Genomic DNA, 17,114 nt, shown 5'->3' on the forward strand with positions numbered 1-17,114 from the left:
CTCCCGAAGGCAACCCCCCACCCCAGAGTCAGGCAGGGGCAAACCTTCATGTGACAGATTTTCTAGCAGGTTTGTTTGGCTTGCGAAACCAGGGATGCTATTTTCCCCTCAGCGGGCACCTTGTCGGACTGGAAAAGCTTACCTGCCGACCTGGACGGATGAAAAATCTACTTCTGAGCACAAATCTGCTAGTGCCTTCTTAGATGCCTGGTCCACAGACCAGCATTTCAGCCAAATCAGGCACTACTGCTCATACTGAGGCTCTAGAGAGCAAGGGGGCCATATCTAAGGCCACATCACAGACATACTTAAGGCCCTGCACCAACTGGTCCGCCAGCTCCACGCAGACCGGGGAAGCCTCTTGCTTCTCCAACTCACGGTGCAACAATTTAGCCCATTCAGTAAGCATCTGTGACACCAGGGCAGTGGCTAACACTGGCCACAATGCTGACCCCACCACCGTAAACATGGACCGGGAAACCGCCTCGGCTTTCATGTCGGCAGGGTCCCTGAAAGCAGGGGTCCCTTCCACCGGAATCATGGTTACTGGGGGGTCAACAATCGGAGGAGATGTCCATTTCTTTAGGAAACGCTCCTCAAAGGGGTAACGCACCGCCATGCATTTTGGGACTAAAAAATGGCCTGCTGCGGGCTTTCCCACTGCTTGTAAATAAATAAGTTAGCTAAGGAAACACCTTAGCCGCGCGGGCCGGCTTCTGGGACCCAAAAGGGACCGACACCTCTGTAGATGCTCCCGCCGTATCCTCTTTAGGGCATCCTGCACTGCTGTGATAAGTGCTCCTACAATCGCTTTTTCCTGAGCTGACCCGGACACGGAGTCGTTCTCACTGTCCGAACAGTCCTGGTCCACATCCTCTGACATGTCAGAACAGGGGCCTCCTGCCACAGCGGGACCCAAGTCTGAATCAGAGCTTTCTCCAGAAGACGGTGGGGGAGGGCGTGTTTTTTACCTCCCTTGTGCCCGCACGTCGCTTCCACCCTGGCAACAAAGGACCCCAGGACCGCCGACAGAGCCTCCATAGGCACCGCAGGCGCAGGGGAAACGGTTGCCATAACAGGGATGTCTGAGGAAGAAGTGCTAGCTTCTGACGCCATGCTGACCCACACTCGCCTGTCACCACTTAGGGACCTAAGGCAAGATGTCCACCCTCCTAGCTGCCACAGACTGAGGGGCCCCCCGCAGGACTCACAACCCCGACCCAGGTACTGCCCTGTGCTGCTGTGGTCCGCTCTCCCCTGTGTCAGCCATGATGTGTTCTGTGTAAAAAGCAAGCTGTTCAAGAAGGAAATAAGCACCCGGCGCTAGAGGCAAAACAAGCTGAGGCTACTAGAAAATGGCCGCCTCCGCAAAAAACGTTTGAGGGCGCCAGGAAAATGGCCGCCGGACTTCCAGAGAATGGGCGAAAGGAAAAAACTGGCCACTGTCTGTGCGGCGGCCTCTCCACATGGCGTACACACCAAAACACCCCACCATGGCCCAGAAACAGGGGAGAGGACGAGCGGACCCCCAACAAAGCCCCCTGCCAGGACCTAGAGCCCGCCCCCGAAGGACGTGCACCACACCTCCATGTTCCCAGTCACACGGCGGAGGGAAGGGACAGGGAGAGAAGAAAGGGAGAGTGAGAGACCCCCCTAGTCGACCTCCCAGAGAATCCCCAGCTGCTCCATCCTGCAGAGACCAGTGGAACCATACTTACCCCTCCTGCAGGGACTGCTGGATGCATTCCACGAACAGACCCATCACCCGAGCAGTACAGGGTTGCCGTCGGCCACGGCAGTAGCCCATTCATGTGTGTGCCCCAGAGCTTATAGCTCACCGGCCGCCCCTGGATCAAAAGGGGCATGACGTGGCCGACCCAGCGCATAGCTAAGGTCTGCTCATGCTCAATGGCCAGGCTGGGGAGACTACCAGGGTCTATATTATCCAGCCTGTCACCCAGCCCAGCTGTTAATTGTAGATCACAGGAATCAAAAATGCAGAAAGAAAATAAATTCCCAGGACCATTGGTCCCACCGGGAGTCAGGTCCTTCTCCTACACTAGGCAGAAAAAAAACTGAGCTGCTGGATGCAGTGCAAGGGGTTATAGCCAGTGGGACCACCCCCTGGGCGGTCCTTTGCAGTTTTGCTGTCTTTAACATGTTTTGCCTAGTCCTCTCCAGAAAGGGCGATATAACCCTAAGGTCAAGATGAAGATGCTGTGTTCGTCAATGAACGAAAGAGAAATATTATTTAATATAACGACACTTACTGTACCTGTTCAGGATTCCAACGATGTCAGCACCCAAGCCGATTCTTCAATTCGCTTCAGGTGCTAGCATCTTAAAGCAGGGTTCCACCCTAAAGTGGAACTTCCGCTGATCGGAACCCTCCCCCCCCCCCGGTGTCACAATTGGCACCTTTCAGGGGGGAGGGGGGTGGAGATACCTGTCAAAGAAAGGTATTTACACCCACTTCCGGGCATAGACTCCCGTGGGAGTCTATGCCTCTTCCTGTCCTGCCGCGCTGTCTGCTGGGACACACACGGGTCCCAGAGACAGCTCGGACAATTCCTATTGCGCTGCGCGACTCGCGCATGCGCAGTAGGGAACCGGGAAGTGATCGATCGGCCTCGGCATCGCTGGAACCTGGGACAGGTGAGTGCCCATTTATTAAAAGTCAGCAGCTGTAGTATTTATAGCTGCTGGCTTTTAATATTTTTTTTGTAGGTGGAATCCCTCTTTAATTAAGGTTTCACAGCTGGTTTGCTATTGCACGTGTGCAAATCGCTTTGTGAATGGCCCTGGAGTCTTTTGGGACCTGTGATGTGTCTTAGAAGGTTGCGGGGGAAGGGGGGCCCAACTTATGGCTCAGATCGCCACAACGCATCTGACTGGAAGTGGGAGCGAGTATCTGCAAAATCTGGTACCCGCTCACCCCACCTCAAAAAGGTAGCAAATATGTCAGCAAACAAGCAGAACCTCCCTCCTTCCCTTTTGGGTGAAGTTCCGCTTTAATCAATTCAAGATTGAACTGTTACAAACAGCAAAGGCATACTTATATCCTAAAAAACATTCTGCTACCCCTTGGGTGCATGGGGATACCACAGTGAGACTTCTTCACATAGATGCATAGAAGGACCAAAAATCGAAGAAGCACCTTTGGGCTTTCAAGGATCATAAATTGTGCATCTAATTTCCTAACTATTACATTTCTTGAGTCTCTGAAGTGCCATAACGGGATAGACACTCAGAAACTGGCCACATTTTTGAAAGTAAACACTCCAAAGTATAGGGTGTCTTTTGAAAATGCCATTTTTGCCACACAAAGTTGTCAATTATTACAATGTTTCTAACACACAGCTTAGACATGCTTAGAATTTCACCTCAAAACGCATACTGCTACTCCTTCCGAGTAAGCTGGTTTCACTATTGGGGCTCATTCAGACATGTGGGGGGGGGGGGGGGGTGTAAAGCCTTGCAGTTGAGCCCTCCTGCATCAAAAATTGTCCCTTCCATTCCTTTTAATACAATGGCAGGATGCACACAGATCAAGAGAGTCGATACTGGGACTGGTGTGGTGGCGATTGAGACACTGGCTTTCTGTACTATTAGTACTTGTTCAAACTAAGGTTGGGTGGCAGTAAGGCCGCGTACACACGCGCGGACTGTTTGCCCAACCTTGTTCGTCAAACAGTTTCGGCAAACAGTCCGCTCAAAATTTGCATGAGCGGACTTGCCCACACACGAGCGGACTGTTTGACGAACAAGGTTGGGCAAACAGTTCGCTCAACTTTTGAAATGAACGGACTCGCCCACGTAAGGAGGAGGCAAATCCGCCCATTTCGAGCGCGTGTACAGGTAGGCGGGGCCCGCGAAGGAGACGTCGCGGGCTCCGCCGCCTGGAATGGGCTTAAAGGGGAACCCCAACGCCGAAAAAAATCGGCGTGGGGGTTCCCCCCAAGTCCACACCAGACCCTTGTCCGAGCACGCTACCCGGCCGGCCAGGAAAGGGGGGCGAGCGAGCGCGCCCCCCCTCCTGAGCCGTACCAGGCCGCGGGCCCTCAACATGGGGGGTGCCTTGGGGAAGGGGGGGCCGCGCGGCCCCCCCACCCCAAAGCACCTTGTCCCCATGTTGATGAGGACAAGGGCCTCTTCCCGACAACCCTGGCCGTTGGTTGTCGGGGTCTGCGGGCGGGGGGCTTATCGGAATCCGGGAGCCCCCTTTAAGAAGGGGGCCCCCGGATACCGGCCCCCCACCCTATGTGAATGAGTATGGGGTACAATGTACCCCTACCCATTCACCTGTGAAATAAAGTACAAAAAAAAACACAACACATGGAAAAAGTATTTTATTGCACAGCTCCGGGGGTCTTCCGTCTTCGGGGGTCTTCTCGCCGGACTCCTCCGCTATGTGTGTGTAGCTCTTTTGCTAGCGGAGGAGTCCGGCTTTCTTCCTCCCCGCCGCCGGCCTCTTCTCCCGTCTTGTCCCCCTCTTCGGTTCTTCTGCCGGGCCACCGCGCCTTCTTGTAGCTCTTTTACAGGCGGTGGCCCGGTCTTCTGTCGCCGCTGTCGTCGTCGCCGCCACCGCCGCCTTCCGTTCTTGTTCTTCTTCTTCTCCTGGAGATGTTGACTCGACGATCTCTCCGGCCGGAATGCCAGAGCCGCGCTGTGCGGTCACTTATATAGTGACAATGGGGCGGTGTCACATGGTATATGTCACATGGGTTGGTCACATGGTGACCCCGCCCCCTTACGATGTCATAGTCCCCATGTGACATCAACCCATGTGACCAACCCATGTGACATATACCATGTGACACCGCCCCATTGTCACTATATAAGTGGCAGCGGAGCGTGTCCCTGGCATTCCGGCCGGAGAGCTCGTCGAGTCAACATCTCCAGGAGAAGAAGAAGAAGAAGAAGAAGAAGAACAAGAACGGAAGGCGGCGGCGGCGGCGACGACGACAGCGGCGACAGAAGACCGGGCCACCGCCTGTAAAAGAGCTACAAGAAGGCGCGGTGGCCCGGCAGAAGAACCGAAGAGGGGGACAAGACCCCCGAAGTCGGGAGAAGAGGCCGGCGGCGGGGAGGAAGAAAGCCGGACTCCTCCGCTAGCAAAAGAGCTACACACACATAGCGGAGGAGTCCGGCGAGAAGACCCCCGAAGACGGAAGACCCCCGGAGCTGTGCAATAAAATACTTTTTCCATGTGTTGTGTTTTTTTTTGTACTTTATTTCACAGGTGAATGGGTAGGGGTACATTGTACCCCATACTCATTCACATAGGGTGGGGGGCCGGTATCCGGGGGCCCCCTTCTTAAAGGGGGCTCCCGGATTCCGATAAGCCCCCCGCCCGCAGACCCCGACAACCAACGGCCAGGGTTGTCGGGAAGAGGCCCTTGTCCTCATCAACATGGGGACAAGGTGCTTTGGGGTGGGGGGACCGCGCGGCCCCCCCTTCCCCAAGGCACCCCCCATGTTGAGGGCACGCGGCCTGGTACGGCTCAGGAGGGGGGGCGCGCTCGCTTGCCCCCCTTTCCTGGCCGGCCGGGTAGCGTGCTCGGACAAGGGTCTGGTGTGGACTTGGGGGGAACCCCCACGCCGATTTTTTTCGGCGTTGGGGTTCCCCTTTAAGCCCATTCCAGGCGGCGGAGCCCGCGACGTCTCCTTCGCGGGCCCCGCCTACCTGTACACGCGCTCGAAATGGGCGGACTTTCCGAGCGGGAACAGTCCGCTCATTTCGAAAGTACAGCGGACAGGCCCACACACGGGCGGACTGTTCGCTCAAACACAGTTTCAGCGGACAGTTTTTCGGAATTTCCGAAAGACTTTGTCCGTCCAACTGTCCGCTGAAACTGTCCGCTGAAAGCCCACACACGAGCGGACTGTCCACCCAAACACTGTTCAGCGGACAAGGTTGGGCGAACAGTCCGCCCGTGTGTACGCGGCCTAAGACCTTACGGTTGAGTGGTACTACCATCTCCAAACCACCCCCCCTTTAGAAGCAGATGCCAGGGGTGTAAACATGCTGCAGCTGTGATGCTTTGCTTGGCAGCCGGGCCAGGAATTATACCCTGTCACTTTTGTCAGGTGTAGCACCCACTGATTGTGACCTATTCAAGTGAATGGGTGTGCTTGTGCAAGGTCCAAGGGTTTAAAGCAGGTGGTGTGGAGGTGATAAAAACATCTCCTCTCCACATGTCAAATGCTTTCCGAAAAGCAATCTGAACATGAATTTCTCTTTAGAGAGCACCGCACATGTGAACGAGGCCTTATGGTGATACTGGGCCTTGATGCACTGGTCTGGTGACATTGTACTGCTGTGGCGGTGATCTTGTGCAATGGCTGGCTACACTGCCATACAGTTATAGCAGAGCAGCCAGCCATTGTACATGAACACCACAAAAAATAAAGAATATAATTATATATATATATTAGAGGTCAACCGATATTTAATTAATCGGCATCGGCCGATTGTGCTGATAAAAAGGCAGATTATATGTTCAGCGCGACTTGCAAAAGACTTCTGTAATAGAAGCCAATGTAAGTTGCCTGAACTTAAAGAGGGATTTCACTGTGAAAAAAAATATTAAAAGCCAGCAGCTACAAAAACTGCAGCTGCTGACTTTTAATAAATGGACACTCACCTGTCCCAGGATCCAGCGATGCCAGCAGCCGAGGCCGATCGATCGGCTCCCAGCTGCTGCCGCCACCATTCTAGGTGAGGGAATCAGGAAGTGAAGCATTGCGGATTCACCTCCCGGTTCCCTACTGCGCATGCGCGAGTCGCGCAGCGCAATAGGAATTGTCCGCGCTGTCTCTGGGACCCACGTGTGTCCCAGCAGACAGCGCGCAGGGATAGGAAGAGGCATAGACTCCAGTGGGAGTCTATGCCCAGAAGTGGGTGTAAATACCCGTCTTTGACAGGTATCTGCACCTCCCTCCCCCCTGAAAGGTGCCAATTGTGACACCGGGGGGGTTCCGATGAGCGGAAGTTCCACTTTAGGGTGGAACCCCGCTTTAATCAAGGGAGGACTTTCCTCCTCTCTGGGCAGTCTGCCAAGAAAAGATCAAAGAGGTACAATGTTTCTTCTTCAATGTACTGAGCTCTGTGTGCAAAGTTCTCAGTTTAACCATTTAAAGACTAAATCTTTTCTGACACTTGTTGCTTACAAGTAAAAATCCTGTATTTTCTACTAGAAAATCACTTAGAACCCCTAAAAATTATATATATCTATTTTTTTAGCAGAGACCCTAGGGAATAAAATAACGGTTATTGCAATATTTTATGTGACGCGGTATTTGCGCAGGTCTTTCAAACTAAATTTTTTGGGAAAAAATACACGGATTTAAAAATAAATAAAAGTAAAGTTAGCCCTTTTTTTCAGCCAAAAGTTTTGATTACCTGTGTTTGTATATTTAATATATAGTTTTTTTGGTTTTGTTTTTTTAATTAAATTATACATACAAGTGAACTGATTGGAGGTTTGTTTTGTTTAATAAATGTTTAAATGTAAGAAATTTTCTGCATCACTTATTACTTAAGGCCGCCTTCACCCTGGAGCGGGCAGGCATTGGCGATAAAACGCTGCTAGTTTTAGCGGCGATTTACCGTCATTTTAGCGGCGCTATTCCGCTGCTAGCGGGGCACTTATAACCCAGCTATCGGCTGAGGAAGAGGTTAAATGCGCCTGTGAAGCACTGCTGCCAAATCGCATTGCAGGCGCTTCAGCAGTGCTGCCCATTCATTTTAATGGGCAGGAGTGGTGGAGGAGCAGTGTACACCGCTCCAAAGATGCTGCTTGCTTGCCTTAGTGTGAAAGCACTCGGGCTTCCACACAGCCTGCAGGGGAGCCGTTTTGAAGGCAATTTACAGGCGCTATTTTTAGCCCAAAAGCGTCTGAAAATGCCCCAGTGTGAAAGGTGTCTAAACTTAGATTTTATGAGATGAAGGGGAGAAAAAAAGAAAAAAAAAAAATCGGCATCATATCGGCCATTGGCCGCCACGATTTCTACATCAGCCAGAGAAAAACCCATTTCGGTCGACCTCTGGAGATATAGATATAGATATAGATATAGATATATATATATATATATATATATATATATACATATACACACACTTTAACATACTGTCACCATAACAGTGCAGTGTCACTATGGTGACATTGCACTGCTGTGGCTATTCATCACAGACAATGGCTGCCGCACGGGCATACAATGTCATCAGAGCAGCAGTCAACATCTCTGTTCAATAGTGAGAGCAGTACAATGTCACCATAGTGACACTGTACTTGTTTGGGATGTGGAGGGTAATCAGTGTTTATTTTTATTTTTTTTGGTTTATTTTTTTTACTGATTGCTTACTACAGTCCTGATGGCTGTAGCAAGCAGTCAGTTTCCCTTCACACAGAAACCAAAGGCTGAAGCTATTGTTTACAACTGTGTTTGCTCACAGCGATCACATGGTACAGGGCCAATTTCACTGGCCCTGTACTCTGCAATCTGCTGTATCCGAGACACACTGCGAAAACAGAGTATGCCACTGTACGCTAAAGGAGCTGAGCACAAGCTGCTAATGCAGGAAGCCTGCATTACCGCTTGTCCCATCCAGCCATTTTAATACATGGCCGGACATGAAGTGGATAAAGCTGAGCTTCGCTTAACGCCCACTCCCAATTTTGTCACTTTTTTTTGTAAGGGCGAGCAGGTACCGGTGTTTTCTGGTGACCCACCAGATGGTCTCCTCCCTCCACAAGCTCCCGCCCGCAACCCTCTGGGACATCTCACAGTTCCCAGAAGGTTGCAGGACCATTCACAAAACGCAGTGGGCAGCTGGCTGTGAGGCCACAAGCAATCACAGCCAGCTACCCACATAAATCATGCCAGGCGCCATGGACATGAAGACTTGCGAATAACCTGTTGGGGTGAGCACAGCGCTGGTTTCCTGGACAGGTGAACATCTTTTTATTAAAAGTCAGCAGCTACAGTATCTGTAGCTGCTTACTTAATCTTTTTTTCAATCGGTGAAGAACCACAATAGCTACAGTTTTGAGTCAACTTACCTTTTCAGCTGCTCCACTTTCACCCCCCAAAAAGAAGTCAGTTTTTCTCCTTAGGAAACTGAAGAATGTGTTTACAAGCTGTATAAGAGAACAGAAATAGGTAAAATTGTACACAAACATGCACTGACATGTCCAGCTTTAGTGGAATAAATAATAAAGCTACAATACATTCAGTATACTATATTCTGAAGCTTTGTTAGAATACAAAGGTTTGAACAAATGAAAGGCTTTGTTACAACAGGTCATCTCAAAGTGAAAACAATGAGGAGTGCGATGCATGAAAGAACAGCAGGCCTAGCTGCCAAGGCCTTGTTCATAGCATACACCCGTGTAGAGCCATGTTTACCCACAAGGGGGTGCATAATTGTTACATGCACCCCATGCAGGTAGTCCCACTAATGTAAATTGGGAGTGAAGTGTCTGCGCAGCAATGGGACTGCCGACACGGAACAACTGTGCCACCCCATGCAGGTAAACACAGCCCTCCATTTGTTACGCTTTAACAAATTTCTAAACAGTCAACTTTCCATTTCATGTTCTGTATGTGCAAAATTGGGACTCATTAATATAGTAAGATAAAGGGATTTAGATTTATGCACAAGATCCAGAACACCTAAAAAAACAAAAACAAAGCACTAAGAAATCTGTATTTACGCAGTATATTTTTTATATAACTACCATGTAGCAGATTTGGTCCAATCTGTTAAACTGAACGTGACTATCAGTAGGGTTGCGCCGATAATAGGCATTTTTATGAGCATCAGTACTCACGAAAATGTAGATACAGGATGTGATGACAGCTTTGGGGGGGGGGGGGGGAATCTAAGCTATGTCCCACAACTGAGAGCCCCTGCCTGTTACCTGCCTAACATTGAAAATACATAGGTGCATTACTGTCAGACTTCATCCTGTTCCAGATTCCCAGCAGTGTCCAGTTTTGCAGTGGATGGTTCTCCTTTGCCTGTTTGCATGCAAGGTAACTGCTGGACGTCTCGAGTCTTTGATGACTGGTGCGAAACTATCACATGACGACTGAGACAGCAGTGGAGGATGTTACATTACAGTGACTGGAGGTATTGTACTTATGTGGGGGAAACCTGCAAATCGCTCAGCTACTCTTTTCTGCTTGGGAGACTTTCAGCTTTGGACTGTTTACTTTGTTTTGCAGGATTAAGGGTTAACATTCATTTGCAAGCCCCGTGATTTGCACTGCTGACATATACTGTAGAAATGGTTATTCTGAGAGTCCAACGTTTTAAGAGAAAGTCTCCCAATGACCCTCCCATCCCCATCCTCTTTCCACAGCAATCACAGCCTATTCCCATCCCAACTCTCCTACCCCACAATCCCTATTTAACCCCACCCTCAACTACCCTGCCCTTACTTATCCCTCTACCCCCCACCTACCCTGTCCTCACCCAACTCCCTAACAACCCCGCCCCCCAAACCTACTCTTCCTAGGCGATGAGTATCAGTTATTGGTATCAGCAAGTACTTCCAAAAAGTATCGGTACCCGTACTCTCGTACTTAATGTTAAAGTGGTATTGGTGCATCCCTATTTATCAGTATAAAGAGACATGGTATATTATCATATATAGCAGGGCTCGACAAACCCTGGGCGCCAGATCGCATTGGCGACTAGAATTTGTGATCTGGCGCCTGGGGCAGCACAGCGGGGGTATCCTGTCTCCTTCCACCCCCCCCCTGGCGTGATCGTGTCGGGCCGTGCCGCCGCCGGCCGGTAATTGAGGCCGCGGCTTTGAGGCCTTCTGTGGTCCTATGTTTAGTTCTGTAATCTGGCGCCATCTAGTGGTGGCTGTTGGTATGACAGCCAGCGATGCTAATGAAGCTTTCACTGCCCACCCATCTCACCTTTACTTAGAATAATAAAAAAAAAAAATGTGTGTGTGTGTATATATGTGTGTGTGTTTAGGAGTTCTAACAACCTAGAGAATAAAATGGTGGTCGTTGCAATACTGTCTGTCACACCGTATTTGTGCAGCGGACTTACAAGCGCATTTTCGGGGAAAAAGTCTTATTTTTTTAATTAAATATAACAGTAAAGTTGGCCCAATTTTTTTATATTGTGAAAAATAATGTTACACCGAATAAATTGATACCCAACATGTCACGCTTCAAAATTGCGTCCGCTCATGGAATGGCGACAAACTTTTAGCCTTTAAAATCTCCATAGGCGACGTTTAAAAAATTCTACAGGTTGCACGTTTTGGGTTACAGAGGAGGTCTAGGGCTAGAATTATTGCTCTCGCTCTACCGAACGCAGCGATACCTCATGTGTGGTTTGAACACCGCTTTCCTATGCGGGCGCTACTCACGTATGCGTTCACTTCTGCACGCAAGCTTGGCAGGACAGGGCGCATTTAAAACATTTTTTTTTTTTATTTTAACTTTTTATTTTTTCACGGTGCTTTTAAAAAAAAAAAATTGTCACTTTTATTCCTATTACAAGGAATGTAAAAATCCCTTGTAATTGAAAAAAACAGGACAGGTCCTCTTAAATATATGAGATCTGGGGTCAGAGAGACCTCAGATCTCAAATTTACACTAAAATGCAATAAAAAAAAAAAAAATTGTCATTTGAAAAAAAAAAAATAAAAAAAAAAATGTCCCTCTAAGAGCTATGGGCAATGACATGGAGACAGGTGGGGGGGCCGCGCTATCCTCCCCTCACTCGTCTCCATGTCAGGCCAGGGACAGGTCTGGATTGCCGTTACCGACCTGGCTCCTAACTTTTTTAGCTGGCTCCTAGATTCCAAGCAAATTTGTCAAGCCCTGATATATAGTATGTCAAATCCATAAGCTAGAAAGCACAGGGGCAAGAAGGCACGTCATTAGCAATTCTGAATTTTAAATATCTGGTTCTTGCTTCAATCTTTACATGATCTTGATGATTAACTGTTGTGCTGCATATCTTTAAAAGGGAAGTAAGGGACTTAACCCATTTCCAGCCCAAGCCAGGAGATGGTAAGCAGTGGCAGCCCCATTTTGTTTCCTATTACAGGCTTATTAAATCAGGAGCTTTAGGCCACATCCCTGCACAGTGAGCAGAGATGGACCTGTCTTCTGCCTGCTCAGCGTGGGATCAATGAAGCGACTCCCCACTGAGCTAGTGGAGTCCACCCCATGTGAAAGGGGCCTTGTAAACCCTTACATATACCCAGTGAAGTGACTGGCCTCAGGTGATAAAGATGAAATTTTCTAACATAATTTGTACCTATCTTCAGTTTTCTCTTCATCCAAAGTACTTAATTTATAAGCTTGTCTGAGAGTTCAGAAAAAAAGGGGGCGGAGAGCTGAGCTGCAGCGCTCAGTGAAGAGAGTTCTAAATGCTGATTGGATGGAAGGGACACACCCCCTTCACACAGCACACAGGAACAGAGCTGAGGCTGTCAATCTGCAGGAGCTCCCTCTCCTGTCACCTTCTTCACTTGGTTTCAGGAAAACATGTCAGAAGTGACTCATGTCAATAACAGAGGAACGAAGCAGCAGATAGAAATTATGTATAATGTTCCTCATTAAGACAAGTACAGTGCCTTGAAAATGTATTCATACCCCTTGAAATTTTACAGTGAAGGAAAAATAGTATTTGATCCCCTGCTGATTATGTACGTTTGCCCACTGACAAAGAAATGATCAGTCTATAATTTTAATGGTAAGTTTATTTTATCAAAAGAGAACATAATTTATTTTAACAGTGAGAGACAGAATAACAAAACTATCCAGAAAAGGGCATTTCAGTGTTGAGTGAAATAAGTATTTGATTCCCTATCAGGCCGAGTTCACAATGGTACGACGCCACAGTCGTACAACTATGGATCCGACTTTGCCCTGTGACTTGAAGTCCGAAATGCATCCAACTTCAGTGAACAGGAATCCACCTTTGATGCCTGACAATACCAGGCACTGTCTGGTATGGATTTTCAGGGGAGCCCCCAGCGTCAAAAAAAAAAAAAAAAAAAATGAAATGCGGTCCCCACCCCCAAAAGCCATACCAGATCCTTATCTGAGCACACAGCCTGGCAGGTCAGGAAAGGGGCGGGGACAAGCCCTCCCCTCCTGAACCCCACCCCAAAGCACCTTGTCCCCATGTTGATTAGGACAAGGGCTTTTCCAGACAACCCTTGCCACTGGTTGTCAGAGTCTACGGGCGGAGGGCTTATCGAAATCTGGAAGCCCCCTTTAACAAGGGTGCCCCCAGATCCTGCTCCCCCCCACCCTATGTGAATGAGTATGGGGGTACATTGTACCCCTACCCATTCCCCCAAAAAAATTTAAAAAAAAAACATAAAAAAATAAAACACATTACACATATATTTTAAGTAATTTATTAAGGCAGCTCTGTCGTCTCTCCTGATCTTTCCCCCCCTCTCTGGCTCTTCTGCCTCCTCCACTAACATCTTCTCCCTCTGCCTGCTGTCTTCTCCGCTATCTTCTTGCTCTTTTGCCAGGTCTTCTCCCAATGTTGAGTCAATTTCTCTCTTTCCCGCTCCAATGCTGGGTGGGTGGTGTGCCCTTACGTATATTGGTGTGGGGTGGGGTCCCCGGGTGATGTCATAAGGGGCTCCGGATGACGCCACCGCCCGGGGAATGATGGGGTGGTGACATCATAAGGGGCGGGCCTCTGGTGACCCCGTCCCCATGCCAATATAAGTAGTGGCACACCTCACACCCAGCATTAGAACAGGAGAGAGTGTTGAGTCAACATCGAAAGAAAAGAGGGAGAAGACCCAGCAAAAGAGCAAGAAGATAGCGGAGACGACCCAGCGTAGTCAGAAGACAGCGGACAGAGGGAGAAGAACCAGAGAGGGCTAGAAGACATCAGTGGAGGATGACCCAGAGAGGGGAGAAGAGATCGGAAGAGACAATGGAGCTGCCTTAATAAAATTACTTTAAAAATATGTGTAATGTGTTTTATTTTTGACTTTTATTTTTTTTGGTGAATGGGTAGGGGTACAATGTACCCCATACTCATTCACATAAAAGGTAGGGGGGTCGGGATCTGGGGGCACCCTTATTAAAGTGGACTTCCAGATTTCAATAAGCCCCCCGCAGACCCAGACAACCAACAGCCAGGGTTGTTGGGAAGAGGCCCTTGTCCTCATCAACATGGGGTCAAGGTGATTTGGGGTGGGGACACAGGGCCTCCCTGCCCCAAAGCACCCATCTCCACATGTTGGGGGCAAGCGCTCACTCCTCCCCACCCCTTTCCTGACCTGCTGGGCTGTGTGCTCGGATAAAGGTCTGGTATACATTTTGGGGCAGGGGGGTTCCCCTGAAAATCCATACCAGACCGAAGGGCCTGGTATACTCTTGGAGAAGGAACCCATGCTTTTATTTTTTGCCGTGGAGTTGCCCTTCAAGATCCTCAGAGCACAAGTCGCATGCCAAAGTCGGGTCAGTTAAGAAGGCGATCAGACTACAATTCTAATGAACGGGCTGAAGTAGGATCAAAGTCAGACCAAAGTAGTGCAGGGAACATTTTCAAAGTCGGGCTGACTTGTGTCGGACCAATTAAGATGGCTCCCATAGGGAAACATTGATTGTCACACATGATGCGACATAAGCTCCCAATGTTGGAGTGTTTGTCGTACCAGTGTGAACCCGGTCTTAATCAGCAAGATCTCTGGCTCCCAGGTGTCTTCTATACAGGCAATGAGCTGAGATTAGGAGCACTCTGAAAGGCTTCTTATGGCTATTTTTCAACAATGGCTCCTGACATAAAGGCCAGATTTGTAGAGTGCAGGACTAAGACCCCTTTCACGCTGAGGCGCTTTTACGCAAAAAAAAAAAAGCACTTGAAAAGCTCACAAAAACCTATTTCCATTAAAATCAATGAATGTTTTCACACTGGGGCAGTGAGCTGGCAAGGCGGTGAAAAATGCCCCTCTCCATTGAAATGAACGGAAAGCTCTCCAAAAGCGCTCAAATGTTTTACTGGCAGTTTAGAAGCGCCTCAGTGTGACAGGGGCCTTATAGTTGTCCTGTGGACAGATTCTCCCACTTGAGCTGTGGATTGCTGCAGCTCCTCCAGTGTTACCATGGGCCTCCACTTTCATTCCCTGCAAAGGCAAAGCATAATGGACTACTATGCATCGCATAGTAGCCCATTATGTGTCACTTACCTGACACAGGAGCCAGCGATGTCACCACTGTCCACTGTAGTCCGGCGCATCCATCTTTTCGGTGGGGTCTCGCAGCTCCGCCGCTGTCATTCGGCGGAGCCGCGATGACGTCACTCCCGCGCATGCGCACGGGAGCCGACACGCGCGGCAGCTCCATTGTTGGAAATGCCGCGCTCAGTGCGCCTGCGCGCCGCTGTCTACGGCGCATGCGCCGTAGACAGCGGTGCCTGTCTTCGGGCAAATATCTCCTAAACCGTATAGGTTTAGGAGATATTTCTTGGACCTACAGGTAAGCCTTAATCTAGGCTTACCTGTAGGTCAAAGTGGTTTGTAAGGGTTTACAACCACTTTAATGCTCTCCTTGCCTGACCTGTCAGTTTAGGTGGACTGCCATGTCTTCGTAGGTTTGCAGTTGTGCTCTTTTCAATTTTGGATGATAGATTTAACAATGCTCCCTGAGACGTTTGGGATATTAACCTAACCTTGCTTTAAGCTTCTCCGCAATTTTATCCCTGACCTGTCAGGTATGTTCCTTGGCCTTCATGATCCTGTTTGTTAACTAAGGTTCTCTAACAAACCTCAGACTTCACAGAACAGATGTATTTATACAGAGATTAAATTACACAGAGGTGGAGTCTATTTACTAATTAGGTGACTTCTGAAGGCAATTGGTTCCACTAGATCTTCGTTAGGGGTATCAGAGTAAAGGGAGCTAAATACAAATGCACACCACACTTTTCAGATATTTATTTTGTAAAAAAAAAAAAAAAATGTTGAAAAACATTTATCATTTTCCTTCCACTTCACAATTAGACCACAACAAAGTGGTACATCTGTCCCCCTGCTGCTTCTAGACAAGGATCGAGCAACCAAAGGCAGCTGATCGCTCAGTGAGCTGGTGACCATCCCATTCCACCACATCCCAAAGGTGCTCTATTGGATTGAGATGTGGTGACTGTGGAGGCCATTGGAGTACAGCGACCTCATTGTCATGTTCAAGAAACCAGTGCTGAGGTGATTTGAGCTTTGTGACATGGTGCATTATCCTGCTGGAAGGAACCATCAGAAGATGGGTACAATGTAGTCATAAAGGGATGGACATGGTCAGCAATATTCAGGTAGGCCGTGGGATGTAAACGATGCTCAACTTGTTCTAAGGGGCCCAAAGTGTGCCAAGAAAATCTCCACCACACCATTACACCACCAGTCTGAACCCTTGATACAAGGCAGGATGGATCCATGCTTTTATGTTGTTTACACCAAATTCTGGCCTTACCATCTGAATGTCCCTGCTGAAATTGAGACTCATCAGACCAGGCAATGTTTTTCTAATCTTCTTAAAATCCCAGTAGATCAGCAGTTTTTACTCAGACCAGCCGTCAAGCACCAACAACCATGCAACATTCAAAGTAAATCCCCTTTTTCCACCATTCTGTTTGGTTTGAAATTCAGCAATTTGTCTTACCTACATCTAGATGCCTAAACGCATTGAGTTGCTGCCATATGATTGGCTGATTAGCAATGTGTTACCAAGCACTTAAACAGGTATACCTAATAAAGTATGAAAAAAATTGTGAAAAACAGCGCTGTCCATAAAGGTTAAAAAATATATATCCATGAGACAAAAATTATGTTAAAGGTTCCTGCTGCAACTTGATGTGAGATACACACAATATAAAGTAATTAAAAAAGAAAGCTGCGCTGAAAAACATATACCATATAAAGTGCTAAATCATATCATTAATACCTAAAAAAAGTGGCTGGTGAGATAGATATATATATATATACACACACACACAGTCATTTTCATAAACGTACCTCTTAAAGTGTTACGAAACCCACAACAGTAAAATGAGTCTGTATATGCAGCATAGCATGCTTGTTATGCTCACTGTGGAACTTAAA

The 17,114-nt window shown here is 48.4% G+C and overlaps 1 protein-coding gene across 1 annotated transcript in view; it reads right to left on the minus strand.

Annotated features, from left to right (window-relative positions):
• Positions 1-17,114, minus strand: part of NUDC (nuclear distribution C, dynein complex regulator) — a 72,132-nt gene that overhangs the window by 53,045 nt on the left and 1,973 nt on the right. The window contains exon 2 of the mRNA XM_077481034.1: positions 9,066-9,143. Coding sequence (XP_077337160.1) covers positions 9,066-9,143 — 78 coding nt within the window. The remainder of the gene's footprint in view (positions 1-9,065; positions 9,144-17,114) is intronic.

The sequence above is a fragment of the Lithobates pipiens genome, unplaced genomic scaffold (assembly GCF_037356315.1).
Source record: "Lithobates pipiens isolate NorthernLeopardFrog02 unplaced genomic scaffold, aLitPip1_a1.2 Scaffold_16, whole genome shotgun sequence".
NCBI classification, from domain to species: domain Eukaryota; kingdom Metazoa; phylum Chordata; class Amphibia; order Anura; family Ranidae; genus Lithobates; species Lithobates pipiens.